The 21,697-nt window shown below is 37.8% G+C and overlaps 1 protein-coding gene across 4 annotated transcripts in view; it reads right to left on the reverse strand.

The window, feature by feature from the left end:
• Window positions 1-21,697, reverse strand: part of WWC3 (WWC family member 3) — a 97,799-nt gene that overhangs the window by 14,994 nt on the left and 61,108 nt on the right. For 3 of the 4 annotated variants that reach the window (XM_042809981.1, XM_042809980.1, XM_042809978.1), the window contains 7 exons: window positions 15,992-16,234; window positions 12,620-12,709; window positions 10,942-11,516; window positions 4,917-5,037; window positions 4,137-4,211; window positions 3,160-3,246; window positions 527-719 (listed from right to left, as the gene is read on the reverse strand). In XM_042809981.1, the coding sequence (XP_042665915.1) occupies window positions 527-719; window positions 3,160-3,246; window positions 4,137-4,211; window positions 4,917-5,037; window positions 10,942-11,516; window positions 12,620-12,709; window positions 15,992-16,234 (1,384 nt within the window). The remainder of the gene's footprint in view (window positions 1-526; window positions 720-3,159; window positions 3,247-4,136; window positions 4,212-4,916; window positions 5,038-10,941; window positions 11,517-12,619; window positions 12,710-15,991; window positions 16,235-21,697) is intronic. The other variant, XM_042809979.1, reaches the window with a different exon arrangement.

Consider the following 21,697-nt stretch of genomic DNA (forward strand, 5'->3'; position numbering starts at 1 on the left):
AGGTAATGTCTCTGGGAAAAAAAGTTTACAGCATATTCTTCTTGCACCCATATTTAGCAACTGCAGATTTTTCAGCTTTCCCCAAAGCACACATTTATAGGAAATGTATTAAATTAAAAAAGGAATAAGACCTACACCTCCTAATCTACTAAATCCCATAGCAATTAATATAGCTAATATATCAATTTTAAGTATGATTCTGCAATGTAACAGATATATTAATAATTTTATTAATAAACAGTACTTCCAAAACTGCTTAAAATACTCCAATTCTAAGCCACAAGTACTGCTAGTGCTAATTACTAAGTACTGCTAATTACTTCCAAATCTTTATGTAGTATAGAAGGTACATTCTTTGAGAGGTTGTCTTGTATTTTTTTTTTTATAACACTACCATAACTATGCATATGAACAAAGAGCCACAATTACTCCCAGCCTAAAACTTCACAAAATATAAAGTCTTCACACTTTGACTGTAACTTTAGTTTCCCATATCACAAGACTTTTAAGAAAATAGACCACTTACCAATAATTCTTCTTGTTGCTGATGGTCAACTGAGCAAATGTACAGCTGAAGTGATTTCAGTTTCAAAACACTTGAATGCACAGGGATGCGGAAAACTTCATTAAATATTAGCGGAGTTTGGAATTCCAAGGCTCTGGAGCAGTAAGTGGTTGGTGTGCCTGACTCGAGTGGTGGCAAATAAACTCTCACATGACTAGGAAGAGCAAAATAGACAAATAGCACCATTCAGATAAAGAAAGCTGTTTTCAGCTGTTTTGCACTTCTGAAAATCAAGCTACGCAAAAACACCTGTGTAACTTCTATATTAAGAACCTGCTTTGGGATCTCTGTTACAGGGATTTATTTTGCATTCTTAGCAGAAAAAGAGCAAAGCTCATTTGGAAAATGTATCTTTCTCTAAAACCAACTTTATTCTAACTTGGTGATTAAGCACAGTCACCAAGTACCACTTGAGATGTCCTGAGGTGTCTTAGGCATCTACATGGGGCTAGCAAATATGACATAGGATGTATGGGAGAGCTACAGCTTTCCTGACAAGCAGCAGCTGGAGGCCAGATGCTAAGCCAGGAGGTTTCAAGTGGAAACATGTATCTATGTTTAAGCTACTGAATTGCTGCTTTATTTCTTGTCTCCATCCACTACACATACCTCTCCTCCTTCCTCACCCAAGAAATTCAGCACAAAATGGCAGCACAGAAAACCTACGTTACCATTTGCAACCTTGCTTGTAAAAAGCAAGTTTACATATTTGATACCGTCTCATTTTAGGCTCCATACCAAAATCAAGGCCTGCAACCATTTCAATCTGACAGAAGGCAACACACTACTTAACTGTTTGTGTTCTCCTCGTTCTGACCACCTGTCAAGCCCTTGCAATACCACATTTCATGCCATACCTTCTCTTGTGCCAGTAAAAAGGTTCATGCAACTACACTGTGAACCAGATTGGAAACCTCACCTGGGTTTACAAACTAACCCAGACAGAAAAAAAGGCTTGCAGATTAAAAAGAAAAACCAGCTCAGAGGTTCGCTCCAATTGACTACATCACTGCATGAACTCTTATGTCAAAAGCAGAGGGGGTAACAATGGCAGACACACAAATGTTAGAGGACAATTGATAGAACTCACTGTGGTGGAACCGCACAGCTGGAGAGTGGGGCACCAGTTAAGATAAACTGGCTCGTGTCACAAAAAGGAAGTGATCCCATTCCTCTGCTCACCACTGGCAGCCGGTAACCTCCCACGTCTGCCCTCAAGCAATCCAGTTTCAGTGAATATCAAGATGCATGGAAGAGCTCATTCAAGTGACTAAGAAGCTTTGGTCTTGCCAAGATCAACTTTTCTTTCTTTTTTTTTTTTTTTTTTTTCCACTAGTCAAATCAATAGATTTCTCCTGCAGACATGCAGTTTCTCAATTCTAGCCCAACTGGATAACTGACAAGGCTGGGGAACAGAGCTCTATTTTTAGTGCCACTTAAATGCCTGACTGCCTTGATATTGACAATATCCAACAAACCCCCTGGAATCATTCATTTCCTTGTTGACTATATTTGATTTTCTTCAGATGACATTCATTTCTTTTTCTAATCATGAGGCAACGCAGTTGAGTACTACTCAATATTCACACTTCTCCCCTTCAGCATGCCCTAGTGAAAACAAACAACTGCCACTAATGCACTGACCTAAGTGAAAAATTTCCACTAGAAGCCTGCAGCATTTGCAAAGTCAAGCTTTCTGAACAAAAATCAACTCACTGAGACAGATGTTCATGACAGTACTCCCAATTAATGACCTATTTTACAACAGAATAATATCATCACAACTCCATTTTCCACAGTTTTAAAGCAACTTCACCCAGAAATAAAGACCAACAATTTTCATATTTCTTTAAAAACCTATTAAGACACATCACTAGATTGGTCTGTGTTTTATGGCAACATTCCTGCTATTTAAAAAAACGCTTATTAAAATAAACTAACTAATGTTCTTTGTGGTATGGAATTTGAAGCAGTAATACATGCAGCCAGAAGTTTAAAAAAAAATTTGTTTGTACTGATTCTCAGCTGACATTTGTGTTAAAATTATTTTCAGAAGATGTTTCATAGATATTCCAGGAATATTGTCATGGCTACAAAAACCCACAGAAGTCTTATATTTTATATTTACTTAATTATTTATCTACTATTTTTTCCAGATAAAAAGCAAGATCTCTCTATTACTAATTATTATAGATGTTACCTTAGGAATTTAAGAAAATTACATTAAGCTTATCCTGAGATATATCACAAATAGACTGCAGATAAGTTCTATAGGAAATAATATTTCTAGAATACAAATATTACAGATTTTTTTTGTACAGAAGTCATAAGGCAACAGAATGACTTGTGTTCTGAACTATCTTTTTTGTACATAATAAATACATTAAAGCATATGTCATCGGAAATTCTCTTTGCTACCTCACCATTAAGGCAGAGGTTCCATAAAAAGGATGCTTTGTGTCCATCCAATTATCCCTTTTCCCCAGGTAAACTAAGATATGCCATAACGGCTTAATTTTGCATGAAAGCAAACAAACTGTAGCACTCAAGATTATAGCACAAAAGAAGCAACTTTTGGTAAAATGTAAGCTTACATTTTGCAGTTTTCCTTAACAACTAGACTAGTAAAATTCTTCAGCTGTAGTACATGGACTAAGAGACATTCGCTTCCACTGTCATGCCTGGAAAATAAATTTCCTGTGTTAGTCATCATCAATATGTTCCTTAAGAAATATAGATGAAAAAGACTAAGAGGACTTTAAGAACACAAAAATACTTTTTGCAGTTAAATGAATCACTTACAAAATCAGCATGAATCCAAAGCATTTAAGGATATCACATTCAGAACCATAAAAGCACTAACTGCATTAACAAACTCATCAGAACAAAGGGAATTTAACATTATTCAGGTGAACAAGAACACTACCTAGAGTGAGTCTTGACAGTGAACAGATTTATAAAATGTTCCTTGTATTAAATGTTTCCACCACAATCACGTGTGTGAGTGATGTAATATTTATGTTAGACAACTCGCTCTGCATTATTTTCCTGGATTAACAAAAGTGCAAAAAAAAATTCTTATCTTCTGCAACAGCATGAGTTTTGAGACAGAACTATCACAGCTGCTTGAAATCTGAAAATTCCAGGCCCTGGGAACTGAGGGGTAGAGAGAATTCTGGAAGGCATCCCATCTTGCACTGCTGTAATCTGCCCTCCCCCACATTACTTGCACAATTAACAACAGCTTGACCTATGTACAGTTCTTCAGAGGTGCACTGAGGAGCCTTATTTGTATTTGTCTCTTCAGATGTGATTTTTCTAAGGTAATCATCTTTTATTTCACACAAAAAAAATCAGATCTTACAGAGTGAGACATATCCCTACATCAACGCTCATACTAATAGCCCAGACAGTGAAAATATTAATTACTGAAAGTAACTAAAGCCCCTTCATTAGCCAGCATTGAAAGGACACCAAATGAACAGTGGCGGCCCCAGCAGAAAGTGGCATGCTGACTATTGCATCAAACTACCTTGGTTTTCAGCTCAAAAACAGTATTAACACTACTTACAGAAATCCAACATGTATTTGTGGTTCTTCATTACTGGCAATATCACCATAGACAGGCTCTTCCATATCTTCATTCCTGCACAAGCAGAAAGTACTGTAAACTACATACTAATCTATGATGTTAAAGCACAATGAAATGAACATTTATTTCATGATTTGAGGATAAATGCAACTGTTCAGTAATATAGGGAAGGATTGAGATACATTTTAGAGAAACAAAAGCAGTAATTCATATTTTAAAAAGTTTTTAGAATAATTCTTAAGGCTAGTTTTGTATTTGTCCTGTTTTCTATTACTCTTCAGAATCATCAAAACCTTACCTTCTTCCACTAACTGTTTACTGTGTTATAACAATTGTATAAAATGTGTTTACCCTCCTCCAGTCACTTGATCAATCTGCACATTTAGCCTTGCAGCAATTCATATACTTTTTTTCCCTTTATCACAGGCAGATGTACACTTTTAATTATGTGTCGGAACTTGAAGTACTAACCCATATCATTTTATTTTGTTACAGGTGGTTAAAATAAAATCACAACTTTAAAATTAACATCTTTTAGGTCAGAAGTATTGAATGTTAAAATGTTAGAGACGATCAAGTGAAAGGGACTTAGCAACTATGAAGATGACAGTAGAACCGTACGTAAAAACCTTCATCAACCTAACAGATGCAACTTAATCACCAATTTTGAAAGCACGTTCAGAAATTTACTATAAATTCTTTCAGACCGTGTGGCAGAACAGGAATATTTCCAGCTTACTACACATTTTTACACCTGACCTTTTGCTTAAAGCTTCAAACACGCCACTGTCACTAGCCAGTGAATGATCTGAGAGACATGCTGAAACTCGCCTGGCTCTCCTCTCCGATCTTCGACCGCTGTCTCCTCGCAGAGTTACAGCTATCATGGAGAAAAAAGAGGAGACAACATCAGCTCAAGGCAATCTCTTTAAAGATAAAGCTAGAAGCAGTATATGAGTGGCAAACAGTACAACTAGCAGCAAAACGCTTGGTACAAATGCAGCTCATTGTTTTGTCTTCTATCCTTAAAAACCTACCGTACAATGGACCAGATTTTCTGTGAAAGAATTAAGGCTGATTTCTCTGTGTCATGACTAAACATAAGCCAATCTCATTTTATAACAGTATTTTTCCAGAGGAAAAATCACTCTAAAGGTTTACGTTAATTCAGTACACACACATGATATCCTAAACTTCTAAGATTTACCTATCGATTATTCAGTAGTTTGAAAATAAACAGAGACTAATTCTTTTAAGAAGTTATCAGACAACACACAGTGAGGTTTTGTTCTCACGTGTTTCCATGTATAAATTTTCAAAGCACGTTGCTTATATCATCTCATATCAGCAACTTTTATTTACAGTCTGAGAGGTGTTATCCAAAAGAAAAAACAGCACTTTCCATCTCACTGACACCAGTTCTTTTCCAAATTCTTGGTGAATGAATTTGAAAACTGACAGAGGGAAGAAAAAGTCAACCCTCCCTTCCACTCTAAATCACCAGCACCATCACAAATAGCAATTCAATCACTTTCATGAGCTAAGCTTATCAACCAAAATGGCATTACACACCACATTTTGCAAATACAAGTAGAAATAGAATGTAGAAATCCTTTAAGGTATGTGCACAAGTGATAATGCTCAAGAATTATATAGATAAGGATTCAAGACTTGAAAGGCTGCAACTTGAGCTTTTCTTCTTTCACATCCTAGAGAGAATCATTACATGGACTTATGGAACTGCAGTATCTTTTGCCAACTTCTTCCCCCTTTTGCTTAGGATCAATGCTTGCTCTCAAAGCAGAAAAGCAATGGCAAAGAGATGCCACTTTAGAAAAGGGAAAAGTATCATACTCCTACCCGGGCTCATGAAATTAAATGTCTTGGAAGTACTTTAGGTTTCAGCAGACGTTACTGGAGTGATAGTAGCACAGCACACATCACAGGGAGGCAAGCAGCAGCTGCTTGTTTCCAGCTTACTACCACTAAGGCTGAAACATGTCTTACTCAAACAATTTAATTAGCTCTGTTAAGATATTATCTTTAGACATCACCAATAAAACACAGCCTCCTGAACAGCAAGTTCCCTTCAGCACATTGTCAACAAGTAACTAGAGCTTCACTTGCAAAGCCCCACTGAAGGGTGGAATGGACATCAAGCCCCTGCTCTGAGTGAGCAAGCTTTTGCATCCTGTGCAAGACCCATGCAGAAGACACCAGATAGGCCTTGAAGCTTGACAAAAAGCCTCTCAAATCAACATCTGTGCTGCTGCTGTCAACAGAAATGTCTGGCTTTGTCCCACTGCAGGACTGGCAGACAAGATGCACTGAGTACTGCCATCCTGCACCAACTTGAGATGTCATCTTTTTGTCAGATAACCAACAGCACAAAACCAGAAGAGATGTTCATAAATATCACAGGCTTCTGTTAGAAGCTAGGATTCTTATATGTCTGCAGAACCAACTATCTGTGTTTTTGGATCAGGGGCCCTATGGACCTCCCCTCCAAATTCAGTGAACAACTTAGCCATCTTCAGCTATGCAGGACGTCTATTTGCTGGCAAGAACATTCCATTCTGCATTTGTTTCTGTACCTGGAGAAAGAACTACCCTTTTTCTTCCTAATTACAGCATCCCATCTTATTGTCCAGCACATGTCATTTTGCCATACAGCTCATTTCATCCTCACTGCAAATGAGAGCCAACCTCTACCTGACTCAAAAAAAAAAAAAGAAAAGAAAAAAAAAGACAGAAAACTGTGTTTGAACTACACTCTCCTCCTACCACTTGTACAAAGTGGAGGATTTCATTTCAATTTGTTTTTTTATTTTACTTTTTTCAATCTTTTCATTTGGTGAGACAACTTCTGTAACTGTTGTCACTGATAAGCAAAAGGAAAACTAGAACTTTGCAACGGGATTTATGAATACAGAAGAGTTTCTCAACACTGGAAAATGACTGACCTTCAGAAAAAAAAGTGCAATTTTATACCAATGCTCACCTACACATTGTGTATTAATTTCAAAAAATTACACAATGTTTACTACGTTTTCATAAGAAAGTATTTGGCTCACCCTGTTATGTGAACACTGTATAGATGTAAGAGATGAAAGAGGAGGTTGGACCTCACCAGCTCTCTACCTTGGAGGTTTCATGTTCCTAATCTGTCTGAAGGAAAAACTGTTGTCAAGCACCGACACACTGTCATGAAAAACTGATGTGTTGCAACACTTGTAACTTAACAATGATTGCCCACCGCCTTGCAGGCCAAGGAAGCATTTGATTACACCTGGACAATCCCACAAATTTGGTTGAGATGCAAATGTCAGAACACACACTTGAATAGAAAAATGAATCAGTAAGAAAAACTCATCAAGAAAGAAACATCAGATTTTGACTTAAACAGAACAAGGTGCACCTGGTTTCAATCCAGGAAGCTAAAGAACTGTTTAAAAATAAAGTTTCTAAAATACATAATTGCCTTTACTGTCCTATGTCAAGAAAATCAGTGAGCAAAATAGATATGAATTGGAATTTCCTAGCAGGCGCCAAAGCTTGTCAAAGACTGGCCTGATTAAAAGAATATTCTCAGCTGCCACAAGCTTAAAACTTGAACTTGAAAGAAAATTTTGGTGTTGAATATGTGTTAGTGTTTAGTAGTTCATTAACAAAAACTATACATTTAAAGCATATTTCACAGGCACATGAAACTACACGTACTGCATGTCAGCTCAAAACGCGCTCATAACAGAATCAAACACTGTCATAAAACCTAAAACAGACACAAACAGACTTTACCTACCATGATGCTGTCAGGCATTACAATGATGTAATAAAGCTGAAGCTTGCAGAAAACACTGTTCTGGTATTTAACCACAGCCATGAACATATTGCTTAATTGACATAGCCAAAATTTGAGTATGCCATAATATGCCACAATTAAACAGATACAAGATTGTATCAGACAGCAGTGTGTCAAAACCAAATGTTAAAATAATCTCCTTTTTCCTTCACATGCAACTCATACAAAAAACACTTCACACACAAAATCACACTGGGAATTACAAGCAAAAACAGCACGATTAGTAATTTTATGTTCACTTACAGTGCATTTTTCTGTTGTGCCGCATGAGAAACGAGACAAAATGAAAAGCACACAGTGATCAATCATCTTTTAGGTCTACAAGGAGGTCAGTATTTTGCAAACTAGATTACTTAGGCATTGAAAGAAATTTAACACTCAAAAAATTATTTTAGGACAGAGAAGGTACAGAAGATCTTTGAAGACCTGTGTTAGCACTTTTCCTCCCCCCAGCTTTACAAATACAATGTATATGCCCCCAGAAGAGATACAGAAAAAGAAAACAGCAAATAAGCAAAAGAGCATTAAAAATTCAGTTCCTGGAGAACTCCTGAGCATGCTTTAGTACTGCTTCAAAACAGAGTATTCACAATGGTTATCCCTCTGTTACAATGGTTATCCCAGAGCGTTATCCCTCTGGACCTCTGTAATTTGGGAAATCACGCCATATTTTGTTTGATAGAACTGGTGAAAAATTTGTCTGATTAATACTTGTTGGTTTTCCAGAGGAGCATTACAATGATAGACCATCAGATGGCAGCAGCAAAGCATACAGCACAGTAGCTTAGTAAAAACTAACAACCCTCAACATCTGGGGGATCCCAAACTGTCCTGTATGAGGGTGATGCTCCATCAGATTCTTCAAGAATACACTACTGAACTTAATAGATTTAAAAATTTTCAACTGATAGATGGAGACAACTGCATTACAACAGCAAACCCACCAACTACGGAATGCCAAGCTCGAAGCAGTCGTGACTCCAGCCAAATACCAGAAAGGTTAAACTTGTTTTTCTTTCCCAGGCAATTGTTTCAAAAATCAAATACTTAAAAAAAGAAAATATCCATCAAGACAAACTAATTACCTTCTAATCATACATTCAAAAAGGAACAGAAAGCACTAGGTTAAACACAGAGAAAAGTTAAAAACCCTGGACTAGGAGCTGGACCCAGACACCACAGCAGTGACAGTGGCATCACAGACATGTTCTGCCAGAAGCCTTCAGAAAGAAAAACGAAAAATGTGTAAAAACATTACAGAGAAGGGAGAAAAGGAAAACCGAAGCAGGACGTGACCCTCATCCTATTGCTCCCTAAGCCCTCAGACCAGGCCTTCATTTCTAGGAAACACATATGAGCTATAAATGAACTACTAACATAGCTTTACTTACCACAGTGGGTGAAGACATGCTGTGGTCTGATCTGAGGTTTAAAGAAAGCCTCAGGAAACTTCTCCATGACACTAATTTAAGCACAGACTTACATGTTGGTCTCTAGAACTCTGTTTATTTTGGTCAGAATACTGCAATATGGGCATCAGACATGTTTATGTCTAGTAAACAAATTCTGTTAGCAGTACCTTCTGGCAGCACGAGCTGCATTAAGGAAAGTAAGTCTACATTCAATTCTATTTGAACAACGCGGGCTTGTTAGCACAGTAATGGCCTTTTTCTTCATGAAAAACAGAAAGTTGAAATCTTTTCCTTAGATACTGCTGGTGCTCCTTCTCATTGTCTCCTGACAAACAAGATCTAATGGGATAACAGATTCTCTGCTTCTATTTCATAGTAGCCTTTATGTTCTAAGTCCAGAATGTAGTGCTCTACATATTAGAATGAGACGTGAATTATAATCTTTAAAATATTCTCTAAAAGCCCTCCTATCCTGCAATGGTTTTATTAGAAATGTAGCATGTTAAAACACAAAAATATCATAAGGAAAGAAAATTTTAACAGCAGTTCTTCAATTGATTAAAACCGGAAAAGAAATTAACTGTTTCTTCACTTTTTTAAGGTTTGTTTCACTTCTTGATCTCTCCAACTCAATTTTCTATTGCACTCTCATCTACAGCACCTCAGAAGCTTCCAACAACACAAGCTGAAGAAAGTCCATCGACTTCACATTCAAGCAGGAAAAGACAACCCTAACAGTATGTGCCATGGTAACCGAGACTGTTCTGTGATTCCAGAGCTCATGCTCTGAGACAGCAACAAAAAATCACTCAAGTGGATGCTCAGCTCCTCACACTTCCCACCTGCTGAAGTAGTGAACTCAACTCCTGAGCACAGCGTATCATGCATTCAGCACCATCCTGCTGCTGTGGTTCCCATCCCATTGCACTGCACACAGACATAGGAACCTGATACCAGAGTGGGCATGAATTCAGCATGGAGCCAGCCAACCTTCAAACGCTATCACAGCAGCAATCACCTCGTGCACCCCCTCCTAAGTTTTTTTTTTGCTTGTTTGTTTAAAAATACGAAACAAAGCAACCAACAATTTCCTTTGGGTTTGTGTTGCTGGAAATTATCAGCCTAATGGCAACATTGCCAGATATTGGGATGTAATTAAGCCATGTGTGATTTTACTAATTCCTCATGCAAGACCAAAATATGCATGTACCTTCATGTGTTCCACTCCAACAAAAGTCTATATTCCTTTCCCTTCCTTCCACCCAAACTATCACAAAATTTCCTCATTCTTTCATCTCTGCCCTAAATCAAAAGGTTTTTTTTTGTTTTGTTTTGATTTGGTTTAGGGGGAGAATAGGGAGGGAAGTCCTCTCATTTTCTTTCTAAACACCTAACATCCATCATGCAATTTTTATCTGGGTGAACTTAAACAGAGCAACAATCTCCATTGTGCCAGTATGATTAGGGTTGTGTGCCTCATGTGACAAAACAATCAAGTCCAAAAACTTACCTCCACTAGGTTGGACAGCAGTCAGCTGTGGGCCCATTTCTCGCACCCCTTCACTGTCGACAGGGTAAGAGGACATCTGAGATGAACTTGTTCCTTGTGCATCATCGTCACCCAACGCTGTGGTCTGAGCTCTGAGCATTTCCAGAGCTCCCATGCCTGCAATCTCCTCAAAGCCTTCAGACATCTGAGCCAAGGGAGAATCTCGAGATGCAGAGAGAAACGGGGTGTCCAGAGGTGAGCTTGGAGGGGACAGCGATGACAGTGAGGACCGTGACGACAGGGATGCCAGGGACTGAGGGGTATCCAGAGACCTCCGTTGCTTATTGAAATTTGAATGTCCGATGGGATCAGCGTACGGCACGTCCTTTGTCAGAGACTCAAAGGGAATGATGTCAAAGCGCAAGTGCTGCCCGTAGTCAGTAACGCTGTCTGATTTGTCATACTGAGGAAGGCCGTAGATGTCCGTAAAGCTGACTGAGCTGAGGGAGCCTCTGCTGGATGCCAGGGAACCTCGGCTGGAGGCCAGGGAACCCCTGCTGCTGCCAGATGACATTGTGAGGGTGCTAGCCGACAGACTACACCAGGCAAAAGAAAAGGAAACAAAAAAATGCCTTCAAAATATAATCAGAAGCATCAGCACAGACATAAATACATCAGACCATCTAGTATAAGCAATTTCATATGCATTCAGCACATGACACAGGGAGATGATCTGGCTGTTTAGGGTCTAGCTTGTGTTTCTTGTCCTGGTCTCAAGCACAGACATGACTGGAAAAGCACGAGTGACAGTCAAATCAGGCCAGAGTACAACAGGACAGGTCTACTCCTTCCTCTGAATTGTAAGCAGCCCTAATTTGGCAAAGACAACATAATAGGAAGGCTTGAATAAGTGGACTCAGCACAAAGCCAGGAATGGTAGATTACTTTGATCCAGCCAGAATTGGTGTTAATGATGAATCATAAATGTATCAGGGAGAAGAAGCAAGAATGGATTTGGAAAGGCCTAACAAAGTGCTGCATAAGCCTCAACATCACAGGTTTTTCCAGTGCAAAATGAAAACAACTTTAGTATGAATCCTATTTCAGTTCCTTCTATCGTTCCCAGATGGCTACAGAGAGAACAGTGTACGTGACGGACAGAGATGAAGTAAGACACAGCAGGAACTGAGCTTTTGATGTTGGCATGGTGTTGAGCTGAAGAATCCCTGAGAGCCACACCGAAGAAGGCAGCTGTGAGCGTGAATATGCAAAACATTCTGGGCTTCTGTGTGGGTCTTAGCACGTTCTCATATTTAAATGGCAAAATTCTGTCATCTCACCAGGGATCACCTCTTTCAGAGAAGGTATCAGGATATTAAACTTCACAGAATTTAGAAGAATGTTATTTTCACATAAAGTAAATCTGACAATTTTACTATAGGCTCCTTTTTGTAAAAGAACAAAAGCCAGCATACAGAATTCCCAGATATATGTAGTAATCTATCCCAAACAACCATTACTAATGCTATTTACAAAATTTCATCAAAATCACCACATTCTACAGATCAATCTGAATAAATTCAGTAAAAATTTAATTTACCCAACATATCCACACAGGAAGTTTTAGAAGGTAAACTTCCATTACCATTATTCTCTGCTGCAGTTAAACTTCAAAGCCTACTCTTTCTGCACAACTCACCTTTTCAATTGGGAGTGTAAATACGAGGTTAAACGTGTAGCTTCCTCCAGTTGCATAAGCAAACAATTTCTCTTTTCCTGTAACAGTATCCTGTAATTAAATAGATACATACTATCATTTTTCTTTCTCACAGTTGTACTCAAGAAGTATCAGGAGCTTTCCAAGTACAGAAAAAATGCCATTGCATTGCAGTTTAGAAAATAAAAAGAAACTTTCTTGTTTGATGAAAAGATTAAATTTATGCTGCGCATATGCACCAAATGAAATTCCACCATGAACATGGGAACCAAGACTAGCAAATTCCCAGACAAGAAAAATTAGCCGAGGCACAGTGTAAGCATCGTGACATTGTGACGTCAAAAACACACTGCAGAAATTGTCCAAGTCATCAAAAGTTCTAGGTAAAAGCATCAGACTCTACGAGTATGACCAGTCGCCCTGGCAGGAAAAAAATATTCCAAATAGTTCTGTTATCCAAACAAACTAATGTTACATTTCAAAGGTAAAAAGAAAAGCTTTGGAGAGTTTTTGTTAAGCAGTTACCATAAAACACAACTTCAAGTTGTAATTCTACTTGTTTCAAGCAAGTTTATATATTTAAGCAGACAATAAATACTAAGCTATGGCAAAAACCTCTTAGTGTGACTTATTTTTGCACATTCTAATAAAAGCAGCTGAATTACTCAGCACCACTGCCACAACACAGGTAGAACATACCTGTAATGCTGTCAGTCTCACATGCCTAATAGATTTCTTAAATGCTCTACAGAAATGACTGTTTACATGGGCTGGTAGCGACAGGACAAGGGGGAATGTTTTAAACTGAGGCAGGGGAGGTATAGGTTAGATATTAGGAGGAAGCTTTTCACACAGAGGGTGGTGACACACTGGAACAGGCTGCCCAAGGAGGCTGTGGATGCCCCATCCCTGGAGGCATTCAAGGCCAGGCTGGATGTGGCTCTGGGCAGCCTGGTCTGGTGGTTGGTGACCCTGCACATAGCAGGGGGGTTGAAACTTTCATCATTACGGTACTTTTCAAACCAGACCATTCCATGGTTCTACGAAAGTACATTTGTTCTTTTCCTGAATGGACAATTACTGGCATTCCTGCTGCTTTAATCTTCCAAACCCAATCACTAAATTTCAAAATAGAATTAGCATAATAACCCATTTCATGTTATACATTTGTACACTTGCAGCAGGAAGGTTATTACTCCAGACCCATGTTCATAAATTGACTAGAAACTGGGATTCTGACGGACAGTCTGGAGACAGCACATCAAACATATTTAAGATTCATGTGTCAGACCTTACCAACTGCAGACAGCTGCTAGAAAACAACATGCTAAGGGGCAGGATAGAAAAATATCATTAAAAAGGAAACCCTTTTGGATAAAACAGCAACATTTATTTAAGTGAAATGTGAATGGTAAAGATACAAAAAAAAAAAAAAATCTTTGTGAAGAGTAAAAACAGAAATCTCAATTTTGTTGGCCTCCAACTGCATTAATTCAGTATGTTGGCATGTAGTCTGCAGCACCATGCTCCAGCAAACCTTTCCCACCCTCTGAGGAGGTTCTCTTTATTGCAACGACACAGCAAGAAGCTCCACACCAAAGCGTGTGCAAGATCAAAGCTTTTCTCCTGCTTCTGTGCATCACAGATCGGGTTAATCAAGTGGTGCAAGGAAGGCTGGAGCTCTGCTGTATCACTCAGGTGATCACTGCCTGCAAGGGACCCCTTTGGCATACAGACTTTGAGTTAGTTTTGATCCGTAACACAGTACATTTAAAACTCTGCAACAGCACAAAACTGGTAATTATTTAAACAGGAAATTTCTTTCTACTTTGTGACTAGAAGTAAGTAGAAATAGAAAAGTAGAACTGGGAATAGTTTGAGTTATTCTGGAGCCTAAACTAAACAAATAAATGAATTAAGATTATTAATAGTCAAGATTTTCTCCAATTTGTTATACAAAAAAAGAGTGGCCTTAAATATTATTCTAACTTCTACTTTTTGCTAGCATTTGAAATATCAAATATCGTACTAGAATGCTGGTTTCCACTGCATGAACTACATGGAAAAATAGCTTGGCCTTCTTGCCAACATAGTATGCAGTATCTAATGTGAGAGCCCAAGAACAACAAATAAAACTTACTACACTGCAGTGTAAAATGAACTCCCTTCTCCATCAGTTCACGCTGGAAAGCTTGTTTGACAATACTGCAAAAATTGCAAAATACACAACATCCAACTGCAGGGTGGCTGCTAATTTTCTGTTTTTATTGCCTGAATTTATCATCCAATGTAAGTCTGTCCAAAGGAACCAAAGCTCCCAGAGTCTGTACATGGAAGGCAATTCCAAATCTATTTAACAGTTTCTTAACTGCATAAGTATTAGCCTTAAAACGGGTCACATTAAATGTTTCACATAATTTTCCCTCATATTACACCTGGCTTTTTACCATTTATTCATGCCTCAGTTTGTTTCAGAAAGAAAAAGAATAGCAAGAGAAATGAAAAATCTTTCATGCCTCAAACAGAAGTATTCTTCTGTTATAAATAAATTAATTTTAAAAGGCCACAAACACCTTCTCTGTATGGTTTTAAGTTAGCCTTTCTGGCATTTACATAGCATGTATGTATCAATTATTTAAGAGAAAGCAAGTCTGGAAAATAAGAACAAGTACTTTCATGCTTTTCACTGAAAGCAGTCTACGGTAACAATAACACATATAGAATTTTGGTCCATTTCCTTGGCTAGAGGAAAAAATACATAATTTGGAAATAAACAGTGCTTCTGCTGCAATGTTTTTCTTTGTTTGTTTGTTTTCACACAAAACTTTACATTTAATTACATTTTCAGTTTACTATACTGTCAGTTCACACATGCTCATGCTGCAAAAACTGCAAATTAAAAGAAAAAATTTGATGAAACAGGTGAAAAAATATCCTTTAACTTTCCCATTCTGAAACAGAAAGCAAAAATAGGGAAAGATCTTTGTTCTGATGAATTTGAAGATGACCATTACTCCACTAGAGTAAAATACTAGAAAAATCTTTCATTGTCCAGGTGCTATCATTTGTCTTTCTTACCTGGCAACATCACTCAGACGACTTCTAAGTCATCTGATCTGTTCTTTCTATTCACACAGTTTAGATGAATGAACAAAAAACTAGCCAGTCAACATCACTAACAGTCCTCCACAGAACTTCAAGACAGGCAGAATTAAATAATGGCAGAGTCAGGAGCCAGATGTTTCACTGAAACAAATTACTAAATTTTTTTGTTTGTTTCTTGAACACACACAATTCTCTACTCTTCATTTTGAAATCACCCAGCGGTTGAGAAAATTATTGAAGTTCACAAACCTTTCAGTGGCCCCATGAGCAGAAGTTGCTCGAGCCCGCTGAATTTCATCCTCCAAACGTCTTTTTTCTTCCTCCAAACGTGCAATGTCTTCTGGGGATCGTCTCTGCTGACTGATGAGCTGCAGCTCCTGAAGAAGAGCCTCCTTCTCCTTGATGAGCTGAAGACGGTCCCTGTCCGCTTCAGCCATTCCTGGCCAAGATTCATTGTCTAACAAGGCCAGCTGCTGTTGTATATTCGAAACTCTTTAAAGGAGAATAAACATATTTCAAAACACAGAAGAGACAAAGATGAAGACAAGTAAAAGGAAAAACATCAGAAGGTGAAGCCTCTCAGCTTCAGTGACTTTCATCTAAACTCTGAAACAAAAAAAACTTGGCGGTCTTCACGAGGCTTATTTGTTTCTAAGCTTGGGGTATTTCTTGGTTTGTTTGCTTTAAATGTAAAGAATGTCAAGTGTTCATGAATGCGTAACTGTATAAGAACTACAACACATTATGACATGGTCAGTATCTGTCTTTACAGATTGCTCATTTTATAGAAAAATCAACTGATACTTTAGAGCTCTTCAGTATGATGTTTGCACAAGCTGATGAATCTGAATACCTTTTTGTTACTCATTCTTCCATTATCATATCTTAACATGGGATTTGAGAAATGCAGCAAAGGAAAGTCTGCCTTTGAGAAGTTCTGCATTGTCCATGCCCACCTCAACAGAGGAACTTGTCCTGACTAACAACAAAACTTTAAGAACATATTAATTATCAGTAAAACAAAAATGTAGGTCCAGAAAAAAAGATTTACTGGTTGCAAAATCCAGATGGCTTCAGATAGATCAATCATCAAATCGAAGTTGGATATGCTAACTTCAGTGTTATTTTTAGTAGTAGACTTCATAGCCAAAAGAAGTTTCTTGTTTTGTTTTTATCTCCATACACTGAACCATTACATTCTTGCAATTACTGTTGTTTTCTGATTCCACAGTTGACACTGTGAGAAACTGATCTGCTAAAAAGAAATTCTGAACTCTAATAAACACTACACCAACCTCTAACGCTAAAAATTTCACAACTGTTTCTTTTGGCAAAATCAAAAGGTATATAAGCGTAACAGGGAGAACACTCTGTTACTGTTTGTTTTTTTATGCTTGTCTTAAAGTGATCAATTTAAGGCACTTCAGAAGTTTACTGTTAAAATGAAAAGTAAATAAGAAAATCCAGCTTTCTGATTTTTGAACATTTGTAAGAAACTATGCTGCACCAAAGTTATGCATCTGTACACCTCAGTTTCATCTTGGCTTTGAAATGGCAGCATTCAAAGTTAAGGGCGCAAGAAAAGATTACTGTCCTTAAATGAAAAAGTATGTAAGAATAAAAGAAATGAATTAACAAAGTAATGTTAAAAGCACACAACAAGCAAGCAGAAAATCCACAGCATGATCATGTCTGCCCAAGAATAAATGAAAAGGCACACAGTGAAGGTAGATTTTTCCTATTTAAACCCTAACCTACAGCAGTATTTATTTCGGACTGTCAACTGGAAAGTATCTGGCCATCTTATATCATGGCAAGGAAAATAAAGTATTAATGCAAGTCAACGATTGTGTTAGTTAGTTTACATGTTCATAGATAAACAGGAATCTTACTGTTAGTTTTTACAAATACCATTCTCTCCCTTTAATTTTCATTTACAGCAAGCAAAGAACTTAGGTATTGTGTTACATTTTAGTCTGAAGTGTAATATTTTATCAAGTCCTTCAATACCTTTTCAATTTCCTGACATCAATATCCAACTTCCTGCAAACAGCTAGTGAAAGCACCATTGTGAATCAATACAAGCAGTTTAAATATTTCATTCCTCAGCTATTATGCATGAATTCCAGAGGCAGTTTCCTGACAAACACCTCATCCCCTCATAGGACGTCAGGGCCACTCACCCTCCCTCTTCTCCCTCACCCACTCTGCTCAGCGGTTAAAGATTCAGGAAACACTTCTGAACATGTATACAGCTTGATTTTCAAGCGTTCAGTGCCAAATGAAACAAACTGGAACCCAAGGTCTGCTCAAGAGAATTGTAAAACTCAAGCACATTTGGATGGTCATAGCTTAGCTCGGGAGTGTGAATCAGCTGAGCCTTGGCAATGCATTGGAATGACCACGTTCACAAGCTCTGTTGTGGCTTGTGAATAAAGATGAGATGTGTTTGGTGAAGACTCTGGATTCAGTTTAATGAAGCAGCTGAAGGAGTGACCCAATCACAGTTGCCTTGCTAGGCATTTTTTTAATGCAGGCTGAGCTGGTTATGATACTGGCCAATGAGGTAAATAAATGCCAACATAGGCAGCAAAGAAGAGAGAAATGCCAGCAGACAAGATAGGAAAATGGCAGAAGGAAGGAAGTGATCTCTCTTTACAGCGTCATTTGGCCAGCAAATCAGCTTGGCTGATCAGGACAATGCTTGAAATACAGGAGGTTTTAATTTAGACTCTTGTGTTTGCTAAGAACACATTACTCCCCCTGGGTATGTCATTCCAGATTAAAGTTTGCTTTTTTTTCCAGATTTCTGATAGAAGATGCTTTGAAAGCATAAAGTTGTGGTACAATAACTTAATTGTACCATTATTAAAGGAAAAAGTACTGCTGTGGACTAGGCTTGTGTCACTGAAAAGTTCCAAGATCTGATTAGGTACTTAATTTGATTCCCTTGATGCTCTCAGCATTTCTGCTAGCAGTTCCTGTCTCTATTTCTTCCCTTAAAGCAAAGAAAAAGCACTTGCGTAACACTACATAATGCAGAAATCCGTTGGGAGAACTTCAGCAGTAGTAAGCCAACTTCCTGCAACCTGTATTTCCTGCAGTTCCTGCAAGCACACCAAACTTTTCTGGGGAACTTTGTTCCTCGTCTTTCACTAAGGACATCTCTATGTAACATACTGCTCCAAAAAGCTACCAGTGATAAAACTTGTTAAAATTTCTACTGTTAGCTAGAAAACGTCCCTAGGGCTTTTACAGTCTCCCTCACCCAAACCTAAGAAATGTATCTGAGGATAGAAGACATTTAATTCACCCAAAACCTTAATAAGAAAAATCCTTCCAAGCATATTTCATACTTGTAGTTTGTTTCTTGCAACACAAGCTTTTATTTCCAAACATAATAAATGCACAGATAAGCACTTTTACTGTGCTTGTCCATGGCTTAATGCCCATACTACACCAGACATCTCTTACAAAAAGTGGCTATTTTGCCTTCTTTCAGTGTATATATTTCGTCTACCTTAAACACTCACTTAAATCAAATACTTGAAAGGGATAGCAATTTAATTTCTTCCAAACACATTTTTGCTTCTTACTGTCTATTTTTAAGATACTACTCAAGTCTAGTCACTATGAGAGTCCTTTTATCTTGGCCCAACACCAGATATACCAAGGTCCCTACTAATGTAGCAATTTAACGTATTCTTGGAAAAAAAAAGCAGTTAATTTTGAACCATCAACATTCCAGGCATTTTGCCCATTCCCATCCTTGCATAACAAGCACCGAGGAGCTTGCATTCCACACTCGAGTAGGTGGTATCAAATGACTGGTTTCCTAGGTAGGCAAGACTGACTTGCTGTTTATTTCAATATTTAAAAATTTCTAATAGAAATGAATAGAGCAGCTCCTATTAAGCAGAGAAGCAGGAGTGCACAGGTGAGATAACCTTCGTGATATGAAGTAAACACAGATTTGAAATGGCAAAACTTGCCCTGAAACGGTCACAGTGAAATAGCTGGCTTGGTGCATACATAGGTCACAATAACACAGGCATGGCACAAAGCTGGAAAACTGGACAAACATTACTTTTCCAAGCATCATCCAAACTACATCAAGGGATGGAAGAAGTATATATTTTCAGAATAATGCAACATGTCTCAATCATTACACTTCCACATAGACTCCTCTAGACAAACCAGAGCAACAATTCACCTACTGCAGGGAACCTGCTTTAGCAGGAGGTTGGACTAGAAGATCTCTAGAAGTCTCTACCAACTCCTACAATTCTGTAGTTTTGTCATTGGAAATAACTGAGGAAAACTAAATTATTTTGCTGGCATTCAGAACCTCTACTTCCAGACTGTTATCCGAACCCCACATAAATGAAATCATACTGATGAGCTCAAGAACTTCTATTTTAGAAGATTTTACTTATTAAAGTATAGCATGAGTTGTACTCAAGCGATCTTGAAGTAAAAATCACTTTTTGTGAGATGAAACAACCTGAACTGCAGACATTACAATCAAGCCCATTACTTGGTACGAACAAAGCAGGTGACCTGGGGAGATAAACACTCTGAAGGAATATCAACATCCAAATTCATATTCACTAAAGGGACAAAATAATACGCTACACTAAGTATTTCCTAACCTACAAGTGCTGATCATCCTGGCTTAACAAGTTCTCTGAAATTACTTTGAATTTTCCAAGAAAAGAAAAAAGAAAAACCCTTCTTGACTTTTGGGTGACACATCAGACTACTCTACAGCTGAAGCTTTTGTTACCTGTGCAATGGGAATATTGTTAATAATAAATAAAAACAGAACCCATGGCTACGATTTGGAGGAAAATGGTAACTGATTGCACAAATATGCAAAAAAAAAAAAAAAAAAAAAATCAGTCCAGCTTACTTTTTTCTTTAAGCAGAACTGGGTTCTGGGACACCAGGAGACTTATGGTCAGATCCTAACTCAATTCTTTGCCACTTCAGCCAGCAGGCAACTTCTACCACCGTATAACACCAAGGTTATGGGACAGAAGACACGAAGCGAATAGCTTTAGAGCCAGGTAATTTCTGGTATTTATAGGCCCTTGGGAGAGTGAATTACAAATTATATTCAAAAAGAGGAAGGCTAGGGAAAGAGGAAGAGAGAAATGGAAAGAACAAGGAGTTGGGGAACTTAGCCAAAAGTTCATAAAATTTCTCAACTGTGTCTACTTTGGCTGTTCCTGCAAGTATGTGCCACTGTGGCTTTGGTGGACAACACAAGTACACTCTGTAGGATATCCAGCCTTTCTGGCAGCCTGTTTCAACAAAGAGGTCTTAAACTGGTTTAGAGTCCATTGGCATTTTGCAGATAAAATAAGTTATTCACCTTCAAAATAAAGCCTGCTAAAACCAATGGTGGAGAGGATTTAGGATTTCCTTAACTCACATTTAAATTGGTACAATGAAAACTTTAAAGATATAGAGGGAGCAGAGCCATGCTACAGTACTAACCCAAAGAGAAAGACAGCTGTATGCTTAAAAGTTAATACTGTGAGATTTAAATTTAGCTAACATTCCTAAGCCGGATATTTATGGGATATCAGACAAATTACTTCATCCTTAAATCAGATTTTCAGATTAGTTTAGAAGAGTAAAACATACAAGTCCACTGAATTTCACTAAAAATTAAGCAAATAAATTTGCTTATACATGCAACTTGCCTGCACAGGATGAATTTTAACAGAAAAATACATAATTATTTTGTTTTGTTTTTTTCAAGCCTCCATATGCTCTAAACAATTGAATTGGAAAATAACATCTCCAAAATTGAAAATGCAGGTGACTGTAAAGAAATTTCTGCACCCAAATTAGATAAACTGGTTGAAGATACTTGGATGTTTCTGTTCACTTAAAGTCAGCTGCCATCAGACTGGATTAAAAAAAAAAATAAAAATCAGTTAATGC

The sequence above is a fragment of the Centrocercus urophasianus genome, unplaced genomic scaffold (assembly GCF_019232065.1).
Source record: "Centrocercus urophasianus isolate 14NV4802_14NV808 unplaced genomic scaffold, USGS_Curo_1.0 seq_12, whole genome shotgun sequence".
Lineage (NCBI taxonomy): Eukaryota > Metazoa > Chordata > Aves > Galliformes > Phasianidae > Centrocercus > Centrocercus urophasianus.